Here is a 23,060-nt window from a genome sequence, read left to right on the forward strand (position 1 = left end):
CTAAGGGGGACGTTTGGGGCAGAAGGAAGCTGACTCTGCGGCTTCAGATTACTGTCTTGCCTGCCTATGTTTGATGCCATCCAAACAGAAGACAACAGTATTTAATTCCCAATAAAATCTCAAATTATAATGTTATTTCTTTATTAGTGTTATGGCTTCCTTACCGAAAAAGATATAACCAGGGGCGGGGCCCTGCTTAGTTAGCAAAACTAACTAAAAACCAACGGTGAAATCTACACGGGTCGGTTATAAAAATGTGACACCTGAGATGAACCACAAAATGGTGTTTACCTCCCCACCAGAGAAGACAGGGTGAGTGGAGATCTAGATCAGGAACGATGGCAGGGGAATAAAAATCTGCACCAGGATCTGCCGCTCATGTGGATGCTGCCGCCTGAGGCAGCCGCCTCAACTTGCCTAATGGGTGGGCCATCTCAGATGCTTATTGTTAATATTTTCTACATCCCTGAAGGTTCCTTGCATAAGCAGAAGCTTTCCTCCCATCTGTGGGTGGCCTCATTTCTCTGCTTTGTGGGTTAGCACCAAGCTGTTGCAGAAAATGGCAATTATTAGTGCAGACACCTAATGTTGCCAGCCTCAAGACTACGGGTTTTTTGGGGGGTGGCTTTTGTTTTTGTTTTACTTGTCCCACAAGTGCCTGGCCTAGGTGGGTTGATGTGGGTTGAGGTCAGTCGACCAGAAGGAAGGTGAAAATGCAGACTATTCCACACTATTCCCATTTGCTTTCTCTCTTTCCACCTCCCCTCAGGTGAAGGCCAGCTGTTCAGTATGAAATTATGGCGCCTAGCAGGATTTAGCCCTGAGCAAATAACCAATGTCCTCAAATTTTTCAGTTGTGATAAAAGAGATAATCAATGCCTGACAGAAAAGGGGTATTTTTAATACTGCTCAGAGCCTGGCAAGCGGTTGTCATGGTTTCTGAGCCTAGCACACAGAAAAGATCTTTTAAAATAATTCAAATAATGACCCTGAACTACACAATGGAGTAGAAGAGTTTTTAGTTAAAATGTACGGTACACAAAACATCGGGGGTAGTGGGCCTTGCGAACAATATTCTAGAGGCAGATTATATCACAAACATTTCTCCACCCCAGTGCTAAGAGAGAATGGAGAAGAAGAATAGTCGAAGCCACCAGGTTCTCGGCTGTGTGCCATTCCGTAAGTTGCCATTGCAGCCCTTATCATTATAGCGCACCTGAGTTAAAAGAGAAAGTGATAAAGAATGAGGGTACCAGTGACCTTAAGTCCATATCTGTCTTGTGTGTGTGTGTGTGTGAGTGATAAGGAAGCAAAATACTGTAATAGACAACCGCAACCCAACCCACAATGCTAGAGAGCCTCCTGTCTTCGGTTCACATGAATTGCAAACGACAGCTGCATACACTCAGCATTTTATTCAAGAATCAGTGGAGACAGAGTACTGGTTTTCTTTCCCCACATAACCAACAAACAATCTAATCTTTTGCAAATTTTGTTGCCCTGAAAAGCACTATTTGAGAGGGGGGGAAACCCCAGTTTCTCTCCAAAAAATAAATGCTCATTAAAGATTGATTCTGCATTACCCATTTGAAAACAGATCAAAACAGTTGTAGGTGGTCCCAGCAATAGGGGGAAGGTATATCCACCCTTGGCCAAGGACATTGTGGGTAAGCGTATATCAAAATCGCAACCACCACTTCCTTCTTCATTCGCCTGGGGAATGTGCAGGGAAGAAAAAATGTGGATGATCTAATCAAGAGGAGGCTTTTCAAATGTGTATCGATTAGCCACCCCCACCCTTGTGGGTGGCAGGATCTAGAATCAATCTAGATTGAAAGCAGCATCTTGAGGATGAGCACAAATGATTCCAGGTCGATAGAAACTGCATTTTTGTGCGGGTTATTGTGTACATAACCAAAGTCCCTCCTGCACATACAAACCACCATAAAGGTAGCTAGTAAAGGGAAAGGGACCCCTGACATTAAGTCCAGTCGCAAACGACTCTGGGGTTACGGCGCTCATCTCGCTTTACTGGCCGAGGGAGCCGGCGTTTGTCCGCAGACAGTTTTTCTGAGTCATGTGGCCAGCAGGACTAAGCCGCTTCTGGCGAAACCAGAGCAGCGCCCAGAAACGCCGTTTACCTTCCCGCCAGAGCAGTACCTATTTATCTACTTGCACTTTGACATGCTTTTGAACTGCTAGGTAGGCAGGAGGTAGGACCGAGCAACAGGAGCTCACCCCGTCGCGGGGATTCGAACCGCCGACCTTCTGATCAGCAAGCCCAAGAGGCTCAGTGGTATAAACCACAGTGCCACCCGCGTCCCAAAGGTAGAGCTAGTAGGTAGCTAGTATCAGATTTTTTAAAATAAATGGTTCTAGATATCTTAATTCACAAAGATGAGTACATTCTGGCACTGCACAAACATCCAGGGCTCTTTAGTTTAACAAAATAACCTTCCCAAGTAGGGAAAAGAGCTTCCCCAAATGTAAAAGACAAATCTTTCAAAATAAAAGAGCTATTAGGTTTGGGGAAGGCCGTCAACTTCTGCCAGGTCAAGGTAAAGGAGAAGGTTTGTGGTCACATCTGAAGGGAAGGTTAGGAACCTTCTGCTATTCCACTGAAGTCATGGGAATAACAGGTCCTAGTGGTTTAAATGCTCAGTGTTGAAATGCTGGGGGGGGGGGTGAAATCTCACTTGATGTTTGCTAATATTATTTACACAGTTGTGATCTCACGCTACCTCACAAACAAGGCAAGTGCCAGGGCTGGTTAGAGAGCAGCTTGTTGGGGTTGCTAACAGTTTGACTCTACACCTGGGAGCTGGCAGCTCAGTGAGGGCCTTGTTCTTCCTCCGCATCCCAGAGTATATTTCGCTTCCGGAAATTATTCTGGGTTAGTGTACCTTTTAGAATATGCCTAGATGAGATAAAGCAGCTCTTTGTAGTATTCAGCTTTTGGCAAAAAGTAAAGGCAATTTTGAATGCCCAGGGTCAGCAAATCATCCTGTCCTTTGAAACACCCATATTCTCTTATTTATACATCATTTCATAGAATGGTACAGTTGGAAGGGACCATGAGGGTCATCTAGTCCAGCCCTGTACGATGCAGGAATATTTTGACCAACATGGAACTTGAACCCACAACCCTGAGATTAAGAGACTCATGCTCTACCAACTGAGTATCCCTGATTCATCTTTTCACTTTTCTTGTTAACAACAGCAGTAATATTGTTAAGATGGATATGCTGTTGGTGTGTGGTTTGCAGTTTGCTGAAACTAGTGTTTAGCAGGCAGGGCAGGCCCAAGACATTTTGGCATCTGAGGCGAAGCCCAAAATGGCACCTCCCTGCCAGGGCCAAGAGGCCAGCAGCATGGTAGGGGTCTGGCTGAGGAGAAGGCAGCTCAAACCTCCAAGGAGGCGATGCTTTCCTTGAAGGCCAGATCTGCTGCCCCTGTGGATCCTGCCACCCGAGGTGGTGCCCTATCTTGCCTCATGGGTGGGCCGGCCCTGTTAGCAGGGATCTAAAACAGTAAACTGAGGACTCCTGTCCTGCCTGATATTTCATAAGTAGGGGATTCCAAAGCATTTATTTGTCAAATGTCACTTTGTCGAACACTTAACCGTGTTTAATAATAGCTACAGTGGTACCTCTACTTACGAATAACTCTACTTACGAATGTTTCTACTTACGAATGGAGCTCTGTCCGCCATCTTGGATGCGGTTTAGATAGGATTTTTTCTACTTACGAATTTTTAGATAGGGTTGCTTCGACTTACGAATTTTTTCTCCCAATGCATTCCTATGGGATTCGACTTACAATTTTTTTTGACTTACAAATGTGCGTTCAGAACGCATTAAATTCGTAAGTAGAGGTACCACTGTATTAATGATAAATTAACACAGGCTATTAAGGTAAGGCGGGGAATATGCAGACGAAATGATTTTGAGGAGTTATGGAAGGTCTTTGTAGAATTTGTACTGTTAAAACAGAAAAGGGTCAAACCATCTCAAGAGGTGTGGAAATTTTGGGAGGTTGGATAGTTACAATGGATTGGTCTCAGGGGTGGGGTGCACGGTTTTATTCTTATTTCTTTATTATTATTACTTTGTCAAAAAATATTTAAAAATACCCACTTAACAGTATAGTGGTCTAAACACGGGCGATTTAATGCAGGTCAATGATTCCATTTAATGCAGGTCAGTGTTGAGTATCACTACACGGAGGGGGGGGGCAGCTGCTCCCCCCAATCAATAAAATCAATAAAAATTCATAGAAAACTGAGGTTCTGACCCCCCAACAAAAATCCTGGCTATGTATGCCCATGTCACCACGTCATTCCTTAACACTATTAATGTTAGGGGTGGGTTCTAGCATTATGAAGAGTCTCTTGTAAGCAGAGGCAGGATTGACCATTAAGATGCAGTGGTGAACTTGGTTCAGATCCCATCAAGAGACGCTGAACATTGAGTTTTGGTTTAAGAACCCCCCCCCCATCTGTCCAAAAAGAAATGATAGTAGCTTATCAAACTGGATTAATAAAAATGGATTAGATATACACAGGAAACCTATACCATTTGTGCTGTGTAAATTTTGATTGTAAATTATAATAACACGTGGCGATGTATTTTGAAGCTTTTTTTATTTAAAAAATCACATCTGTCGGGATTGATCTTGTTCTGGTCCTGGTATAGAAAGATGATGTTTGCAGATCTGCTTCTGGCCACAGAAAGGCTCAAAAGCGAGAAGAGATTCCTTAGCAACATGATTATCAAACTCGTTGGGGAGAACCAACAGCTCTTGAAAGAAAACAAGCATTTTAGACAAGAGATGAGGAGGTAAGAGATATTTTAGGTGTTTTTTTTCCATCTGTTTAGCTCCCTCTACAGGAGATGCATTATGAGCCCTGTTGCCTTCTCTGGGATTAGCAAAAGCTGGCAGCTCCTGTCCTCCCTTTCCACCCCCATCTTGAAGCCTCTGAATCAGGCCAGGTGCTGCTCTCTGAAAACCCCCACCTTCAAGACTCCGGCCATACAATTAATGGAGGAAGCAAAAGTGAGCCACACTGTATTTAGTATTTTCTCCACTTAGAGCATAGGAAGTTCTTCTGTGACGGGATCCTTGGGCTGCAAATAGCTACTAAAACTGACAAATATCTAGACAACGGGAGCTCACGGCCAAACAACATGTGTGACATAGAAAATCTGTTATTGGATGCCAGTACCTTTTCCCTTGATTAATAGTTATTGCCTAGTGGAGGTAATTTAGGAAGGGAATGACCCTTACTGCCTGTCCTGTGCTGTCTTAAAATAAAATAACCCCTGAAGCTGCTATTAGCTCTGAAGATGGGAATGCAAATTCAGGTGGGAATTGAAGTTTGGGAAGTAGCACAGGCAAAGGATTGAACCCCCTTTTGCCAGGGTCACAGGCCCAGTGCAAATTCCACCTCTCAGAAACTTTAAGTGATAAAGAAAAAAACCCAGTGATCTCACTATACAAATCCATATTTAAATTATTATTAAGGATTTTTGTGTTACAAATATTTGGAAGGGTAATTGCTGACATTTCCAGGAGAACTGTATTTAATTTGTTCTATATGCTTTTATTTTGTTGTTGTGTACCACCAGGAACCCAGGTGGCGCTGTGGGTTAAACCACTGAGCCTAGGGCTTGCTGATCAGAAGGTCGGCAGTTTGAATCCCTGTGACGGGGTGAGCTCCCCTTGCTTGGTCCCAGCTCCTGCCAACCTAGCAGTTCGAAAGCACGTCAAAATGCAAGTAGATAAACAGGAACCGCTACAGCGGGAAGGTAAACGGCGTTTCCATGTGCTGCTCTGGTTTGCCAGAAGTGGCTTTGTCATGCTGGCCACATGACCTGGAAGCTATACGCCGGCTCCCTCGGCCAATAATGCGAGATGAGCGCGCAACCCCAGAGTCGGTCACGACTGGATCTAATGGTCAGGGGTCCCCTTTACCTTTACCACCACAATATTCTCTAAATGCTTTTGCAGTTCATAGGTAAAGGGACCCCTGACCATTAGGTCCAGTTGTGACCGACTCTTGGGTTGCAGCGCTCATCTCACGTTATTGGCCGAGGAAGCTGGCGTACAGCTTCCGGGTCATGTGGCCAGCATGACTAAGCCGCTTCTGGTGAACTACAACAGCACACGGAAACGCCGTTTGCCTTCCCGCTGTAGTGGTACTGATTTATCTACTTGCACTTTGACGTGCTTTCGAATGGCTAGGTTGGCAGGAGCTGGGACTGAGCAACGGGAGCTCACCCCATCATGGGGATTCGAACCGCCAACCTTCTGATCGGCAAGCCCTAGGCTCTGTGGTTTAGCCCGCAGCGCCACCCGCGTCCCTTTGCAGTTCATAGAGATATCCAATTACCAGTGTACTTCTGATAAGTACAATGGCGCTTTTATAAAACCCTTTCAGCGCTCCTTTCTCCCAGCCTGCAGTGTTCTAGCCTATTATTATGTCTTGCAGCCTGCAGTATCCACAGCGTTACATAAAAAGAACCTGGGAGGAGATAGAGGTGGAAGACGGAATCAAGATCAAGAAGCCAAAGGCTATAAAGCATCAGCAGGAAGAGGTTAGAGAGAGAAATCTGATTGTTTGAAGACTAGGCAGAATGCCGTTGTCCCCTATTCAGTCATTCCCCACTCCTACATGATTCCCCTCTCCTGAGGGGGAAAGTGAAGTGCTATGCTCCTGCTGTCCCGCCCTGACCCACCCACCCCCATGTTGGCAGCTGAATGGCAGCTATGGGAACAATGCTGTACTTGAGTAGGCATCTCGTGTAATTTGGATGAGAGCTTACTCAAGGAGATCCCCTACAGATGTCCAGCACACAAAATGTGTGGTGCTATAGCATGCCCTCCAACATTCCTCAGATGAAAAGAGGGACATTTCTCACTCCCTGCAACTGACCCTCTCCTTGATCCCTCCCCCATTTTTGACCCCCACTCACAGAGCATTTCCACCAGCACTACACTAATGGAACAAAGCATACACACCCTCCACTGTCCTGAGAAATTCTATTCTATTCTATTCTTACGAATTACAAACACACACCAATAAATAAATTTTAGAAAGGGGCAAGATTAGACTTGGATACACAAAGCATTTATTCCCCCCAAATCAAGACTCGCTGTACAGTGGTGCCTCGCTAGACGAATTTAATTCGTTCCACAGGTCTTTTCTTATAACGAAAAATTCGTCTAGCGAATCCCATAGGAATGCATTGAAATTTTATTTATTTATTTTTTTGCCCATAGGAACACATTAATTGAATTTCAATGCATTCCTATGGGAAACCGCTATTCGCTAGACGAATTTTTCATAAAACGAATTCGTCTAGCGAGGCAACCTCCGCTCGAAAAATCCTTTCGTTAAGCGGAAATTTCGTTAAGCAGGGCATTCGTTAAGCGAGGCACCACTGTATTCCATTGTGCTCCCCTTTTCTTTCCACCCAGGGCAGTCCTGCCCTCTGCCTGCCCTTCAGAGCCGGCGTGTTACATGGGGCTGGGTCTTGGCAAAAGCAGCTTCTCTTCCTCCTCACCTGCCCTCCAGCAGCTGCTACAAGCTGCCCAAGGGAGGAGGCCGGCAGCAGAGGCCATGGAGAGGCGGCGAGGTGCTCCCTCACAGCTGCCACCGCTGCCACCACCATTCAGGACAAGCGCCAGCTCATCTACCTCTCCGAACTTGGTGGTGGCACTAGAGGGGGAAATAGGGACATTCCGGGATCATATAAGAAACTGGGGTGGCTTTCATAATTCCGAGACTGATGTACATTTTATGAAGCCATCAGAACAGTAATATTTCCTGCACAACACTTAGCAAACAATTTAAAACAAATAACATCTACAAGAGGCATTTCTGCACAGGTGTAAAGCAGCAGAGTCAGCTATGCACATATCAGTGGGGCAAATCTCCTCCACATTGTTGTATATAATAATATTAATATAATAATAATAATTTATTATTTATACCCCACCCATCCGGCCGGGTCCCCCCAGCCACTCTGGGCGGCTTCCAACAGAAACATTAAAATACACTAATTTCTTAAACATTAAAAGCCTCCCTAAACAGGGCTGCCTTCAGATGTCTTCTAAAAATCTGGTAGCTGTTTTTCTCTTTGACATCTGATGGGAGGGCATTCTATAGGGCGGGCGCCACTACCGAGAAGGCCCTCTGCCTGGTTCCCTGCAACTTGGCTTCTCGCAATGAGGGAACCGCAAGAAGGCCCTCGGTGCTGGACCTCAGTGTCCGGGCAGAACGATGGGGGTGGAGACGCTCCTTTAGGTATACTGGACCGAGGCTGTTTAGGGCTTTAAAGGTCAGCACCAACACTTTGAACTGTGCTCGGAAATGTACTGGGAGCCAATGTAGATCTTTCAAGACTGGTGTTATGTTGTCTCGGCGGCCGCTCCCAGTCACCAGTCTAGCTGCCGCATTCTGGATTAGTTGTAGTTTCCGGGTCACCTTCAAAGGTAGCCCCACGTAGAGTGCATTGCAGTAGTCCAAGCAGGAGATAACTAGAGCATGCACCATTCTGGCGAGACAGTATGGCGGGCAGGTAGGGTCTCAGCCTGCGTACCAGGTGGAGCTGATAGACACAGCTGATTCTGGACACAGAATTGACCTGTGCCTCCATGGACAGGTGTGAGTCCAGAATGACTCCCAGGCTGCGCACCTGGTCCTTCAGGGGCACAGTTACCCCATTCAGGACCAGGGAGTCCTCCACACCTGCCCGCCTCCTGTCCCCCACAAACAGTACTTCTGTCTTGTCAGGATTCAACCTCAATATGTTAGCTGCCATCCATCCTCCAACCACCTCCAGGAACTCACAACAACCCTGCTACAACAACCCTGCAATCCTGGAGGTTGGAGCAAGGTTGCTACCGGGCACAAAATATGTCCAGTCCATTCTTCTGCTTCCTGCCATACTGGAATAGTGGGAATGAATGGGGCAGATATGGGGTCCGAGAATTATCTGAAGGTGCTTGATGCAGTTCCATCTGTGAAGCTAAGTAGATGTCATCTGAATCACTCTGAGCTCCTTTAAAGCATAGCTGCCAAGTCTCCCGTATTCCCCGGGAAATCCCCATTTTTCCAGCTGTTCCTAGCTGAAAAAAATGGATTTTTTTGTTCCCCCCCCCCCGGTTTATTCTGCCGCGGCGGCCATTTTGGAACTGGGCGGAGCATGCTCAGAAGCGACTTTTGATGCTGCTCTGCCCAGTTCCAAAATGGCTGCAGTGTGACTTCTGGCGCGACGGCCATTTTGGAACTGGGCAAAGCAGCATCAAAAGTCACTTCTGAGCATGCTCCACCCAGTTCCAAAATGGCAGCAGCGCTACTTCCGGTCTACTACTTCCGCCCGGTCCCTTATTTCTCCGACACCAACTTGGCAGGTATGCTTTAAAGAAGGATGGGGAAGCCATGTTTTCTACCAGGAAAGTGGTAGCATTGCCTGGTGTGACCTTGAACATATACTGAACAGAGAAAGAAGAACCATTTCTTTGACAGAAGTGTACACATTCTGCTTCAGTATATTGTTTAAAAATATAGATGTATAATTATTTTTGCTTTAAGTGGTCTAGATGGTGTGACTGCCAGCTTGCCAGGCATCAAGAACACCAAAGGAAAAGTATGGCTCACCATAGAATGGCCAGCTGTGATTCTTCTCTCGTCTCCGATTCTTCTATCCGGCGTCACCATCTTTTAAGCAATGTGGAAGCTTGGCAACCCTTGGAACATGACGTTGCGAAGGTATACCAGTTTTCACCATCTGAATTCTTTTAGCAGGGCACCAACTTTGGGGAAGTTCTCCTGCACAACACTTGCACACTTTCTCGTCCTTGCTTGGTTTGGTTAGCGTTATGTGCGAAGGAGTCCATAGTAAAGTCCTCTGCCCTGTTAAAATACTATATAAATGAATAGTAATGTTTTATTAATTGGGGGGGCACAAAGGCTGCAATGCTAAACCCATGTATAAATTCCCTTTGAACTCAATTGTAACTGCTGGCAGGATTCTGCACCAAGTTTGCTGTTCAGACCAACATTTTCTTTCCAAAAATCAAATCTATAAAGAGCAGCAAAATGCCATCCAAGCTAGTATACAGATATTATTTGTTTGGCAATCTCAAGAGTCCTTTGTTGAAAGAGTTATATTGTTGAAAGAACCCAGTACCACCCATATCTAATTTTATTTAATGAAGCATTGTGAGGCTATACCCTTCAAACTTTGAGCAAAGCAATTCTATATTCATCGAGGTGCCACAGTCATTTAGCACCTCAGCAACTCAACGCTCCATTACACAGTTTGGGATGCAATTTTACATTTCCAACGTAGTCAATGAAATAAAATCACCTAAGGGACCAGTGTCTCCACTTCCCATAGCGGCGGGAAATTATAGGGCAATTTCCTCATGAGGAGAGCGAGTGAGCTCTGGAATCTTAGGGCATTTTTGCAATACCCATTTATGTGCAGATAGACAATTTGAGGATGGTGGCAAGTGGGCAGGTTGGCAATACAGTGGTACCTCGGTTTAAGTACACAATTGGTCCCGGAAGTCTGTACTTAACCTGAAGCATAGAATCATAGAATCATAGAGTTGGAAGAGACCACAAGGGCCATCCAGTCCAACCCCCTGCCACGCAGGAAACACCATCAAAGCATTCTTGACAGATGGCTGTCAAGCCTCTGCTTAAAGACCTCCAAAGAAGGAGACTCCACCACACTTCTTGGCAGCAAATTCCACTGTCGAAGAGCTCTTACTGTCAGGAAGTTCTTCCTAATGTTTAGGTGGAAGCTTCTTTCTTGTAGTTTGAATCCATTGCTCCGTGTTTGCATACTTAATCTGTACTTAATCTGTACTTAATCTGAAGCATACTTAACCTGAAGCGAACTTTCCAATTGAAAGTAATGGAAAGTGGATTAATTCGTTCCAGACGGGTCCACGGAGTACTAAAACTGAAAGTACTCAAACCGAAGCATACTTAAACCGAGGTATGACTGTACTAGTCTTTAGAGCAGTGTCAGTCTCATCCAGACACCAGCGTGTCCTTGTAGACCCTTCTCACTTCAACCCCCCAAAGCTGCTTCTACAGTCCGGCTTCTTTTACCTCCTCTGCCCAAAACACAAATCTCAGGTCTCACTTCAGACAGGTAAGGTGTGACGTAAGTCTGCTTACCTTTAATGGTCAGGGAGTGCTGTAGCCTGGTCATGGCCATGTCCGTGATCTGGCAGCCGGCCGGGGAGGATTGCAGCCTGCCTGTGCACTGGCCAAATGCTTAGGTGGGGGGATTCCCCAGGGGGCAGGCCCAACCAGCCAAAAGGTGCAGCTTGGCTCCCCTCCAGGGGGAATAATTGGGGCCTGCCCAGCCCTTCTCCCCAGCCTCCTTCTTGGACCTCCCATCCTCCCTCCCTTTTTGATATGTTTTGCTTTCCTACTTTGGTCTTTGTCCATTTCATAGCAATCACCACAACTTTGTGAGGTTGGGCGTTGAGTAAGCCTTAGTCTTGGCTGGAGGGAAGGTTGTAGCGACAACTGCCTGCCCCTCTTTGGTTAAGGGCAGTGCCATTTATCTAGAAAAAGTGGTGCTGGAACCTCACAAAAAGAGGTGCTGGAACTTGTTCTCTTATAATGGCAATAGTGCCCACTTGAGAGGCACTGGGACTGAGTTCCAATGAGTTCTGGCTGAAAAAAAAGCCCTGGTTAAGTGTATCCTCTTGAAGGGATCCATGAGGACTTGCTTCTGTCCAGACGCCCAAGTGAGGGCTAAGGTCATAGTCAGTGCTTTTTTTCCTTTAAAAAAATGTTTAGGGGTACTCCCATTTTCCTACTCATATTGAAATACTGCCCCTCAATGAGGCCAAACTTAAATTCACAAAATGTTTAGGTTGTATGTGTACCCCTGCATCCCCCCAGAAAAAAGCACTGGTCATAGCTCTCTTCTAACAGGGACCCTTCAGGAGGTACCCCTATTTGATGTAGGTCTTAGCCCCACCCCCTTTCAAGATGTGGTTTATGTTTAGATGCACTTCCAGCAGACAGGCTGGAATGGAATAAATGGCTTTACCCAATGCCTATACCAAACTATTCACACCTGAAATCAATAAAGTTGTGGCCTGTTTGAACCCTAACTGTATGTTGCTGTCTTAGGGAGCAACAGGGCCATGCAGCCTTAGCACACAAATTCTGGTCTCTTAGAGCAGGCTTCCTCAACCTCGGGATACCTGCCAAGTTGCTGTCCGAGAAATAAGGGACCGGGCCGGAAATAGCAGACCGGAAGTAGCGCTGCCGCCATTTTGGAACTGGGCGGAGCATGCTCAGAAGTGACTTTTGATGCTGCTTTGCCCAGTTCCAAAATGGCCACCGTGCCAGAAGTCGCACTGCAGCCATTATGGAACTGGGCAGAGCAGCATCAAAAGTCGCTTCTGAGCATGCTCTGCCCAGTTCCAAAATGGCTGCCGCGCCAGAATAAACCGGGGGGAAACATGTGTTTTTTCAGCTAGGAACAGCTGGGAGAACGGGGATTTCCCGGGGAAAACGGGAGACTTGGCAGCTATGAACCTCGGCCCTCCAGATGTTTTGAGACTGCAATTCTCATCATCCCTGACCACTGGTCTTGCTAGCTAGGGATCATGGGAGTTGTAGGTCAAAAACATATGGAGGGTTGAGGTTGAGGAAGCCTGGCTTAGAGTAACCCTCAGTATACTGCTAGTCAGCCAGAGAACTAGGAATACAAATTTGATGTAGCACTGTCTTCACTCTATTGCTCTATTGCTTCACAGCCAGGGTATCATATTGAATCCTGTCTTCTGTAGGCTGTGTAATATAGTTTGAGAGAGAGAGAGAGAGAGAGAGAGAGAGAGAGAGAGAGAGAGAGAGAGAGAGAGAGAGAGAGAGAAGCTGGGGAATTTTAACTCTGTAAGTGTTAAACTACAGTGCCCAGAATTCTTTGAGAAAAATAATGTGTTTCGAACGTGCTTTAAAGGGCCAGTGTGCACACAACTAGTTTAAATCTGCTCAGTATATTTTGATAATGATCATATTGTTGCAGGCATGCTCTTGTGATGGAAGCAGTCGGCTTGGCTTGTGTTTCCCTGTCTTGAGGAAAGGGGGCATATAATTTTGCAGCAGCATTTACCCTTAACAAAATGGAAGAGCATTATCAGTTTTCTTGACATTTAGAAACAAACATCCCCCCTATTAATATCCTATTCTGGGTGACAGTAAACAGTGATTTTGTGGTCACTGGTGCCATCATGAATAATTAGATGTTACTTCAATCCGCCCTTCCTCCCGCCAAACCACTTTGATCATTTCCATTACAAAAATGTGCTAATGCAACGTTCCTTTCTCGCTCACCGCAAGGCATTGCCGCTCTGCTTCTGTTGCCGCATTTGTCGGCATTCAGTATTTATAAACCATCTCACTTATCGTCCACCCTCCAAGTTCATGTGGCTGCCAGGCTGTTGGCTGACCTCATGGTTCAACCTAGAAATGGATAGAAGCTTTAGAACTGATTGTCTGAAAACATATTAATTTTGAGGGCATCCACTGCATGTCTGAAATCAATCTGTTTTAAAAATCAGATCAGTTTACAAATGGGTCGGGCTTCCTGTTGTCAGCTGTGGGGAAGGAGGGGAAGGTCTTATCCAGGCCAGGAGGGGTGGAGATTTCAGGACCGCTCCTGAGCATGTGCAGTCAGTGGAAGCCAGTCCATTAGAGTGCACAGGGAACTGCCACCTGCCTGCCTTCTTACTTACAAGCAGCCATGGGGTGGCTCTCCCTACTGTTGGTCTTCCTGCCTTTCCCCCTACCAGTCCCAATGGGCACTAACCAGCACTGCGTACAGGCTGGACCTACTCCATCAGCTCGGTGCCCGAAGCATCCAATAAGCAAGCCTTGCACAAATGGAAAAGGCCAACCAAACCCTTCTCCCAACCACCCGTCTCCAGTCACTAGGCAGCTTGAGCCAGAGAAAAGTAAAGTCCATCGTTTGCCCAAATATTGCAATAACGCGTCCCAGGAATAACTTCCAGAGGGAAAGCTGACAGTGGGCTTCTCCACCTCTATTTCCCTCCGGGGAAAACCATTCTTTAGCACTCTATCAGAGCAAATGGCAATTTGGTTTTTCTGTGAATTGCTGTGGCCCCTTAAAGATGAACAAATTTATTATGGCATCAGCTTTCATGGGCCCACTTCATCTGGACTATGATCTAAAGCACAAAAGCTCCTGCCATAGTGTCAGAGTTGTTACGGCTACTCCCAAGTAACGACTTTCCACATGCTTGTCTTTCAAAAGTCTTTATTAGTGCACCTTATTTACAGTGTGATGAGCGGATGGTTTCATGTCTCCTTATTCCGAATCAGAACCCGGCACTGCCCCTTTTCGCGACTTTGACCAGCATAAAAGCCTCGGGACAGTGAATCTCCTCCCCTTTCTCCTCCTTCTCAATAACACCTCCCCGATGTTGGGGGGAAGGGTCTACTGTCTGCCTTCTGCCTGTCCACCCTTCCCGCCTCTCTCTCTTCCTGCCTGTGGAGCAGGGGCTCTCCAATGCTGCCAGAGCCCTGGCACTCCTTCGCCGTCTCCTGACTCACCCCTTCAGACCCCGTGCTTTCATGACTGCTTGGAGACGGGCTGCTTCTGATGAGAGGGGGGGGGGTTCTCTGTAATCTCTCCCCCTTACATCCAGTAAACAAGTTAGTCTTTAAGATGCCACCAGTACTTCACTGCTTTAAGCAGACACGAGGCTTTCATCCCCTCTGGATGTCCATAAATGCATCTAGCTCTTTAACCACCTGTAGGAAGCAAGTAGAATTTTCCCATTCCACAGTACCTTCAGTGAGTTGGGTGGGGTGTCACACATCCATTTTAAATGTCGTTTGTGCTGCTTAATTGTTTTATTGTGTTGAAGATTGGTATTTTATCTTTGTTTCGTTATCATTTTTCATTGTGTTTTGCTGCTGCTGTAAAATTTGGCCTCTGGGCTGATCAGTGGGGGAAACACACAAATAATAGGTGTAGGGAGATCCCGTACATTGTTTGTCATTACCCTAAGGAAGGTTTCCGCGTATACATCACTTGATTATTCAAGACATGATGACTTTTAGCTGACTCCATTGAAAAGTGTTGCATTTGTGGCTAACAGGAAAGCTCTGCTTGCGAAGGCACTTTTAGTGGTTGCTGCAACCGTTAAGTATGGAATATAGCTTCCCCCAAAGGGTGCAAGACTTATAAAATCTGTTCTCTCTCTCTCTCTCTCTCCTCCGTCAATGATAAATGTTGTCCTTTTATAAGAAGACACTGCAATGTTGGGAAAAGAAGATGGAAGAAAAAAAAGGAGATCTTTTCAAGGTACTGGAAAATATATATACAGTAGCTACGGTATAATGGAATACCCCCCCCCCCCCGGAGAATAAGAAAGCAGGTTTAATTTGCAGTTAAGCTGATGGCAGAATGACTTTATTTGTCTCTAAAGAGATTCAAAAGTGTTAAAATCCCTGCTATGCTAGCGGTATCTCACCACCATATGATCCTGTAACAGCATTTTGAAATCTGTTTAGATAAAACCAGAATATAAACATAGTCACTCTGATCTGGAGACCTATGTGGATTCAGCTCTTACTCTCGTGTCAATGAAGTGAACAGGGAAGACAGTAGAGCACACATAACCTGACACAGATGTTTTTATAGTGAATCTCTTCAATGTGTGAGTAGTTCAAAAATATGGCAACCGGCTCAGCAGCAGGATCCTATAGGATTGGCCACATTTTGCTGGTGCTTAAGAAGCTTCATTGACTCCTTGACCCCTAGTTTATTTCTGAAGGCAGTTCTGTGTGCTGGTTTTAAGCTGGATTGATCTGGGGCTGCCTGCTTTTCCACAGCCTGTCCAGGAATGGAGAACCTTTGGACTGTTGGGTTTTGGTTTGGTTAAAAGTAAAGAAAAATAGAAGAATAATTCTCTGGACATCTGGATCCAGGTTTGGGGCAAGTACTCTTTGGTGAGAGAACCCCGGCAGCAATTTTAAATAATAAGATATGCAGCAAAGCAAAGTGTGGGAAAATATCCCCCTTTCTAAGCTGCTTCTAAAATTCCCCACTTCCCTTAGCATAGAATGAGACCACACATATGGCTAGTTAAAAATGGTTTACTTACAAACCCTTCCAAGGTCTGAATCATGTGCTTTTCCATACAGCGGCAAGAAAAGGCAGGTGGTATAACTTAGGTTTCAATATGGTAAAGGTTTGTGAATTATTTGTACATAAACACAAATATGGTTCCCTTAAGCAATGCAGTCTAAGCTTGGAGTGTTCAGCTTAGACCTTCTTGGTGGTAGGGTTCACATGGTGGAAGTGAGAGGACAAAGAGTTTGGTAACCCTTCCTCCCAAGGTGAGGAGTGACCTAGCTAAGCCTGGCAGGACAGCTTACTCTATGGTCTTAACCCCTTTCATGCATTAATTAGACGTAAGCATGTTGGTTACAGGAGGCTGATTCATTCCACATGGGCTTCTTGATGTTGTTCTACTATAGCTCCCAGCATCCCTGACTATTGCCAAGGCTGTCTAGGAGTCCAACAGAACCTGCAGAGGGCCACAGATTCCTCTTCCCTGGCCTGCAGAGACTGTGCTACGGCTGCCCCCGCCCTCAGATGGGTGGTTGCCAAGAACACAGCTTTCTCCATTGCAAACTCCCAGGGACCTGCTTTGTTGGTGTTTCAATTAAAGACCTTTCTGTTCTACCAGGCTTTGGACAAGCTGTGAGTTTTTGCAATTGAACTATGTTCAGCAGGATTACTCCATGTTAAACATGCATAGGACGGCAGGGTAAAGGGTGTTTTCGTCATCTTCTGTTGTTTTCATTCAAGTCTCGTTGTTTTCTTGCTTTATATTTATTGATTAGATAGATAGATAGATAGATAGATAGATAGATAATTCAAGTCCAAGCTGCCTTTGTATAAAAGGGGCAGAAAGGCAGTGTAATACACACACACACACACACACACACACACACACACACACACACACACACTGTATATATAACACATATGTACATACAGTGGTGCCTCGCAAGACGAATTTAATTGGTTCCGCAAGTCAATTCATTTTGTGAAAAATTCATCTTGCGAATCGCGGTTTCCCATAGAAATGCATTGAAATTCCTTTTTTCCCCCATTGGAGCGCATTAATTAAATTTCAATGCATTCCTATGGGAAACCGCGATTCGCAAGACGACTTTTTTGCAAAATGAATTCGTCATGCGAGTCACCATCAGATCGCAAGACGCATTCGTCTTGCGAGGTACCACTGTACAGATGAAAAATAATCACACATTAATTATATAAGAAGTATTTTGATAACAAAAAATGAAACCATTACATTTGTGTAATGGAAATTATGGGTTTCACTCTTTCTTTAAAATGTTGCATTTCATTTGCGCTACAGGAACAAGTACTTATGGTTGAAACAAGAGCAGCTCTGATTGAACAAGGAAAACATATTGAGGTACATCAAGTATATTTGTATTCAGTAATATAGTTCTTTCCTCTTGAAGTCAGCATGACTATTTCTGATTAAATAGTGTTGAGAATGACTGTGACATAACCTCATTAGCAAATCAAAAGGGAGTTCAGCCATGACATTTTAAAATGGAAATACTACTTATGTAAAATGTCCAGGCCTAAATATATATGCCTGGTGGAGAGGAGATCAGATGGGAGTTTTTATGAGATGTGTGGTTTTTAATGGTTTTTAAAATAAAAGCCAAGGATCATTCTTTACTCCCATAAACATGCTCTGCAAATGTGAGAAACCATTTTGACCTGTGTACCCATAAACACACCACACACACACACATATGCTGGCAGAGCATTTTAACCCGGATCCTAATCCAGTTTGCGGAATCTCCTTCCCCGGTACCTCTTAAATAGCCTACTAGATTGGAAACAGTTAAACAGGGATAGAGATAAAGCCCTTTTGAAGACCCTCCATGTGTCCCTATTTTCCAGGGACGTCGCTGATTTAGAGAAGGTGTCCTGGTTTCTGATTTGATCCTGGAATGTCCCACTTTCCCTTAGGACGTCCCTATTTTCATTGGAGAAATGTTGGAGGGTATGGAGTTATCCGACCCCCAAGGCGCCTGATGGCAATCCTGTATAGGGAAGTTTTTTAAAGCATTAATTGTGTTTTTATATATGTTGGAAACTGCCCAGAGTGGCTGGGGCAACCCAGTAAAGTTGTGTGGGATATATATAGTAAAATTATCATTAAGGAATGGGATGTCCCTATTTTCATCGGAGAAATGTTGGAGGGTATGCTCAGCTTCCTAAACACACTATTTCTGGATGCCGGTGCCCAGTTCTTCAGCCCTTGCAGCAGTTTCATGGCCTAAACCAGAGCTCTTCTGGACAACTCTTTCCTTCTTCTACCTCCCGCCTCATATGAAGCGGGCAGTGGGACCATTTAGTGGCGTGCAGATAACTTTTTAGGGCCAGAAGCACCAGCTTGTGAGGGCGATTGCGGGGTGGGGGTGATGTCACACGTGTGACGTCTTGACGTGCTGATGTTGCCATCACCCCTCTCTCCCTAAGCTGGGCAGAAACTTCCCAGGCTTTGGGAGGAGGCACCAGGAATTAGCCCAGTCCCCGAAGTACACACACCGCTGGGGAGAGCGTATTTTTGATCTAACCATCACAGCAGAGACTGCATCCTTCAGACCCCGGGGCACAGTGATGCTGCCATTACCACAGCTCAGGATCTAAGGGTCCTATCCAGACAGGATCCAAAGTACCGATTATTTCCATAGTGGTCTGTTGGGTGGGAAGTGTGTGTGTGTGTGTGTGTGTGCGCGCGCGCGCTGTCAACCAACAAACGCACACATTCAGTGGATCAGTGATTATTTTGCATGAGGGCTGTGGACTATTACTAATCTGGGGTACACAATGAAGAAAAGAGCCAGCCATCTCCATTAACATTTTTGAAGTTGCTGAGGAGACTCCTCCTTCACTGTTTGCACCACAGAGAAATGGTCTTGTGAAAGTGCTCCCTGCATTGTTAGACCACAAGTTTTCCCCTTCTGAAAGATATTTCTTTTCACAATAACAAGATCTGCAGAATCCCAAAATGTGTGTGCGAGAGAGACAGAGACAAAGTGAGTGTGATTGAGAGATAAGTGTGTTTTGTTATTCACCTGTAAACATATGTGTGTTTTGATTGTTAAGAGTCTTCAGATGAAAATAAATTGCCTGCAGGAGGAACTCAAGGACTCTGAGCTACAAGCTACATTGTAAGTGTTTGCAGCCAATCAAAATATTTGGGTTGAGAGATGCTTTGGAACAACATAGGTGGGTTTTGTCATAGTTTCATTTTCTGAAATTCTGTAAAAATATTCCAAAACTGGAGAGAATTTTTTTTTAGCTCCTGTGATAAGATATAGACATGTTGCTCCTAGCAGTAAATTTTCAAATATAATGTGCAACCCATTTCACTTAATTAAATTTGCTTTTGGATTGAGAAGCCACTGATTTAGTGCTGGAAGGAAGTTAATGTTAATTTAGATTATTTTGTTCAAGCAGTCTCTAATAAATTTCTTATTTTTTTATAGACCGGCAGAGGCACTGAGTAAAGACCATTATGCACCATGTTTGTATGAAGTAGGCATGGAACATTTAGAATCACAAATGAGTGGAGCAGGAAAAAGAAGCTGCGTTTATGTATGGCAAACAAGCACACAAGCTAAAAAACCTGACGATGAAGAAAAGCGAGAGGCTGAAAAGCAAGAGGCTGAAAAGCAAGAGGCTGAAAAGATGACACAGAAAAGCGAGAGCCTGCCTCCTGCAGTTCCTCAATTGTCTAGATATAACCTAAACAAGAAATGGCTTGAAGAATCTATAGAGGGAATCCAAGGGAAAGGAGATCCCAAGGTATCCAAGAAGAAAGTACTAAGGTGGCTTCAGGCATCCATGGAAAACCTTACAGAGGAAGTTTCAGAAGCACCCAAACCAGCTATTGAAGAATGGCTTAAAGAATCCCGTAAATACATTGAGCAGAAATGTCCTGAAGAAGCCAGACAGGATGTGAAAGAATGGCTTGACATATCCATAAGTAATCTCCAAGAGGAAGGTCCTGAAACGTCCCACCTAGGTGTTCAGGAATGGCATGAAGAATCCATTAAGCGCCTCCAGGGCCTTCAAGAGTCTGAAGCAAAGCCTCAGTTGCTCGGGGATAACATTGAAGAGCAAGGTCCTGAAGCATCTAGAAAGGATGTGAGCAAATGGAGTAACCTCCAAGAGGGAGGGCCTGAAACAGACCACCTAAGTGTGCCAGAGTGGGCTGAAGCATCCAGGAAAGGCATCCAGGAAATCCAAGAGCAAAGTCACAAAGCAACAAAACCAAATGCTCAGCAGCAGATGCTTGTAGTGCCAGAACTGCTTCAAGCACCCATGGAAAAACCTCCAGAAGCACCCAGACAGGAAGGTCCTGAAACGACCCAGCTAGTTGTTCCGGGACGGCCTCAAGCATTGAAAGGCCTGCAAAATGAAGACGCATTGAAAGGTCTGCAAAATGAAGAAGCAAAAGAGAAAATGAAGCAAAAGGTCAAAGAATCCATGAGAGGTGTCCTACAGGACGGCAATAAAGCATCTAGAGAAAAAATGCAAAAATGGCTTGCAGCATCCATTAAGGACTTCATGGAAAGGGGTCCTGAAGATGCCAGTGAGGGTCTGGAGGAATGGCTTGAGTCATCCATGAAAAAAATTGACGAGCTATATCCTGAAGAATCAAATCACGATATGAAGGAGTGGTTTAAAGCATCCATAAGAAACCTCCAAGATCTAGGGCCTGCAGCGTCCCATCTAGGTATACAAGAATGGCTTGAAGCATCCATGAGAAACATCCAAGAAATTCCTGAAGCACCCGTGAAGGATATCCAGAAGAAAAGTCCTGAAGCAAACACGGAAAGCATACAGGAGAAAGGTCCTGAGGCATCCGGTAAGAAGGTGCCTAAACCATTCACAGAAAACCATCAGAAGTCCATGCTGAATGTGGGGAAGTGGCTTCAGTCAAACTTGATAAGCCGCATACAAGAAAGTTCTGAAACATCCATAGAGAACGTGCAGGACTGGATTGAAGAATCCTTAAGAAACGTTGAAGATGAGTTGCCTGAAGCATCCAGGCAGGATGTGAAAGAGTGGCTTGAAGAAACCAGAAAGGGGCTCCAAGAGGGAAGTCCTGAAGCACCCAAGCAGAACCTCAACGAATTCCTAAAAGCATCCATTCTGAACCTCGAAGAGGACATTCCTCCACCAACTGCCAAAAGTGTGCATCAGTGGCTTGATGAATCGATAGCAAATGTCCAAAGGGGAGCCTCCAGACTAGGTGTTCAAAAGTGGCTTGAACAATCCCTGAAAACCATGGAAGAGGAAGGGCCTGATATGCCCAGACAGAACCTACAGCAATGGTTTGAAAAGTCCATAGAAAACCTGGGTGAAACATGTCCTGAAGCAATAAGACGTGATGTGAAAGGATGGCTTGAGGAATCCATGGTGAACGTTCAAGAGCAAGGTCCCGAAGCACCTAAGTTGAATGCGTACAATTGGCTTGCAGAATCTGTGCAGAATTTTAAAGAGGGAACTTCTGAAGAAAGTATAGTAAATGTGGAGGGGTGGGCGGAATCAGCGATACAGAGTCTCAAAGAGGAAGCCTCCAATCTGAATGCTCAAGAATGGCTTGCAGAGTCCCTAGCATACCTCAAAGAAGACCCAGAAGCATCACGGCAAAATATCAAGCAATGGCTCGACGAATCCAAAACACACCTCAATGAGGTATGTGCTGAAGAAGCTAGAGTGGATGTGGAAAAATGGCTTAGAGAAGTCACAGAGAGCTTCCAGGAGGAAGGACCCGAAGCATTCAGAGGGAACCTGCAGGGATTCATAAGATCGTCGATGTCAAACCTCAAACAGGAAAGTATTGCAGCAGCTAGAGCGAGCAACAGGGATTGGGCTGGCATAACCAGATATACTCCAAACACCAAGGATTCTGTTCCAAAAATAAAACGCAACGTATCCAGAATGAAAAGGTATTCTATGCCAATTAAGTTAAGCAAATCAGTGCTAGGTCAAATAGTTGAGGAAAGCGAAGGAAGCAAATCGACCGTCGAAGAGGACAGAACAAGTTGGAAGGGAGCAAGAAACTTGGATAGAGAAACACCCCAGGAGGGAGAAACTATCCGGGAGGGAGAAACAATCCGGGAGGGAGAAACAAGCTTTGAGGAAGAAGAAACGAGCTTTGAGGAAGAAGAAACGAGCTTTGAGGATGAATATCCAGAAGTGCCTGAAGGAATTATTTCGCGAGGAAAACAGGTATATGAAAAAAGTCAAATCAAACACAGAGATTAGTGAATTCTGCAACTATTCTGTAGAATGGAAGGCAAGAGGCCGGGAGGGGGGGCACTGCTGAAATTTGAGTCCAGTTTCCCAGTCTGGTCCTCCCGGATTGGCTGCTACTGGTGCATCAGAGGAGGAGGCAGCAGCAGGGAAGCAGCCTGGGTTTGGAGGCCCTCTTGCTGAGTGAAGCCCTGGACTACAGCTCTCCAGGGATTCAGATTGGTATTAGGAGGCCGTAGATCAGGCATCCCCAAACTTCGGCCCTCCAGATGTTTTGGACTACAATTCCCATCATTCCTGACCACTGGTCCTGTTAGCTAGGGATCATGGGAGTTGTAGGCCAAAACATCTGGAGGGCCGCAGTTTGGGGATGCCTGCCATAGATCATGGGTAGGCAAACTAAGGCCCAGGGGGCGGATGCAGCCCAATCGCCTTCTAAATCTGGCCTGCATAAGTAGAATGCGCCCTTTTATTTAAAATGCATCTCTGGCCCCCTGCTGAAAATGTTTGCTGGCCCCTGCCCTAGATGCTGGAGATTGATTCTGGGACCATTAACATGCAAAACATGGTTGACCACTAAGCTACAGTTGTTCCTTTCGAACCGAGCTCCCCCCCCCCATGTTTCACTTCTAAAACCTGCATCATAGGAGCCAATGA

At 45.3% G+C, this 23,060-nt stretch overlaps 1 protein-coding gene across 1 annotated transcript; it reads left to right on the forward strand.

The window, feature by feature from the left end:
• The first annotated feature begins 4,698 nt into the window (after window positions 1-4,698).
• LOC118092160 (uncharacterized) lies at window positions 4,699-22,415 on the forward strand. The gene is made up of 7 exons (XM_088654226.1): window positions 4,699-4,838; window positions 6,491-6,596; window positions 15,324-15,377; window positions 17,467-17,526; window positions 19,242-19,306; window positions 19,625-21,504; window positions 21,625-22,415. Exons 1-7 carry the CDS (start codon window positions 4,699-4,701, stop codon window positions 22,413-22,415), a joined length of 3,096 nt encoding a protein of 1,031 aa, XP_088510352.1.
• The last annotated feature ends 645 nt before the right edge of the window (window positions 22,416-23,060 follow it).

The sequence above is a fragment of the Zootoca vivipara genome, chromosome 11 (assembly GCF_965207765.1).
Source record: "Zootoca vivipara chromosome 11, rZooViv2.hap1.1, whole genome shotgun sequence".
Classification (NCBI taxonomy): domain Eukaryota; kingdom Metazoa; phylum Chordata; class Lepidosauria; order Squamata; family Lacertidae; genus Zootoca; species Zootoca vivipara.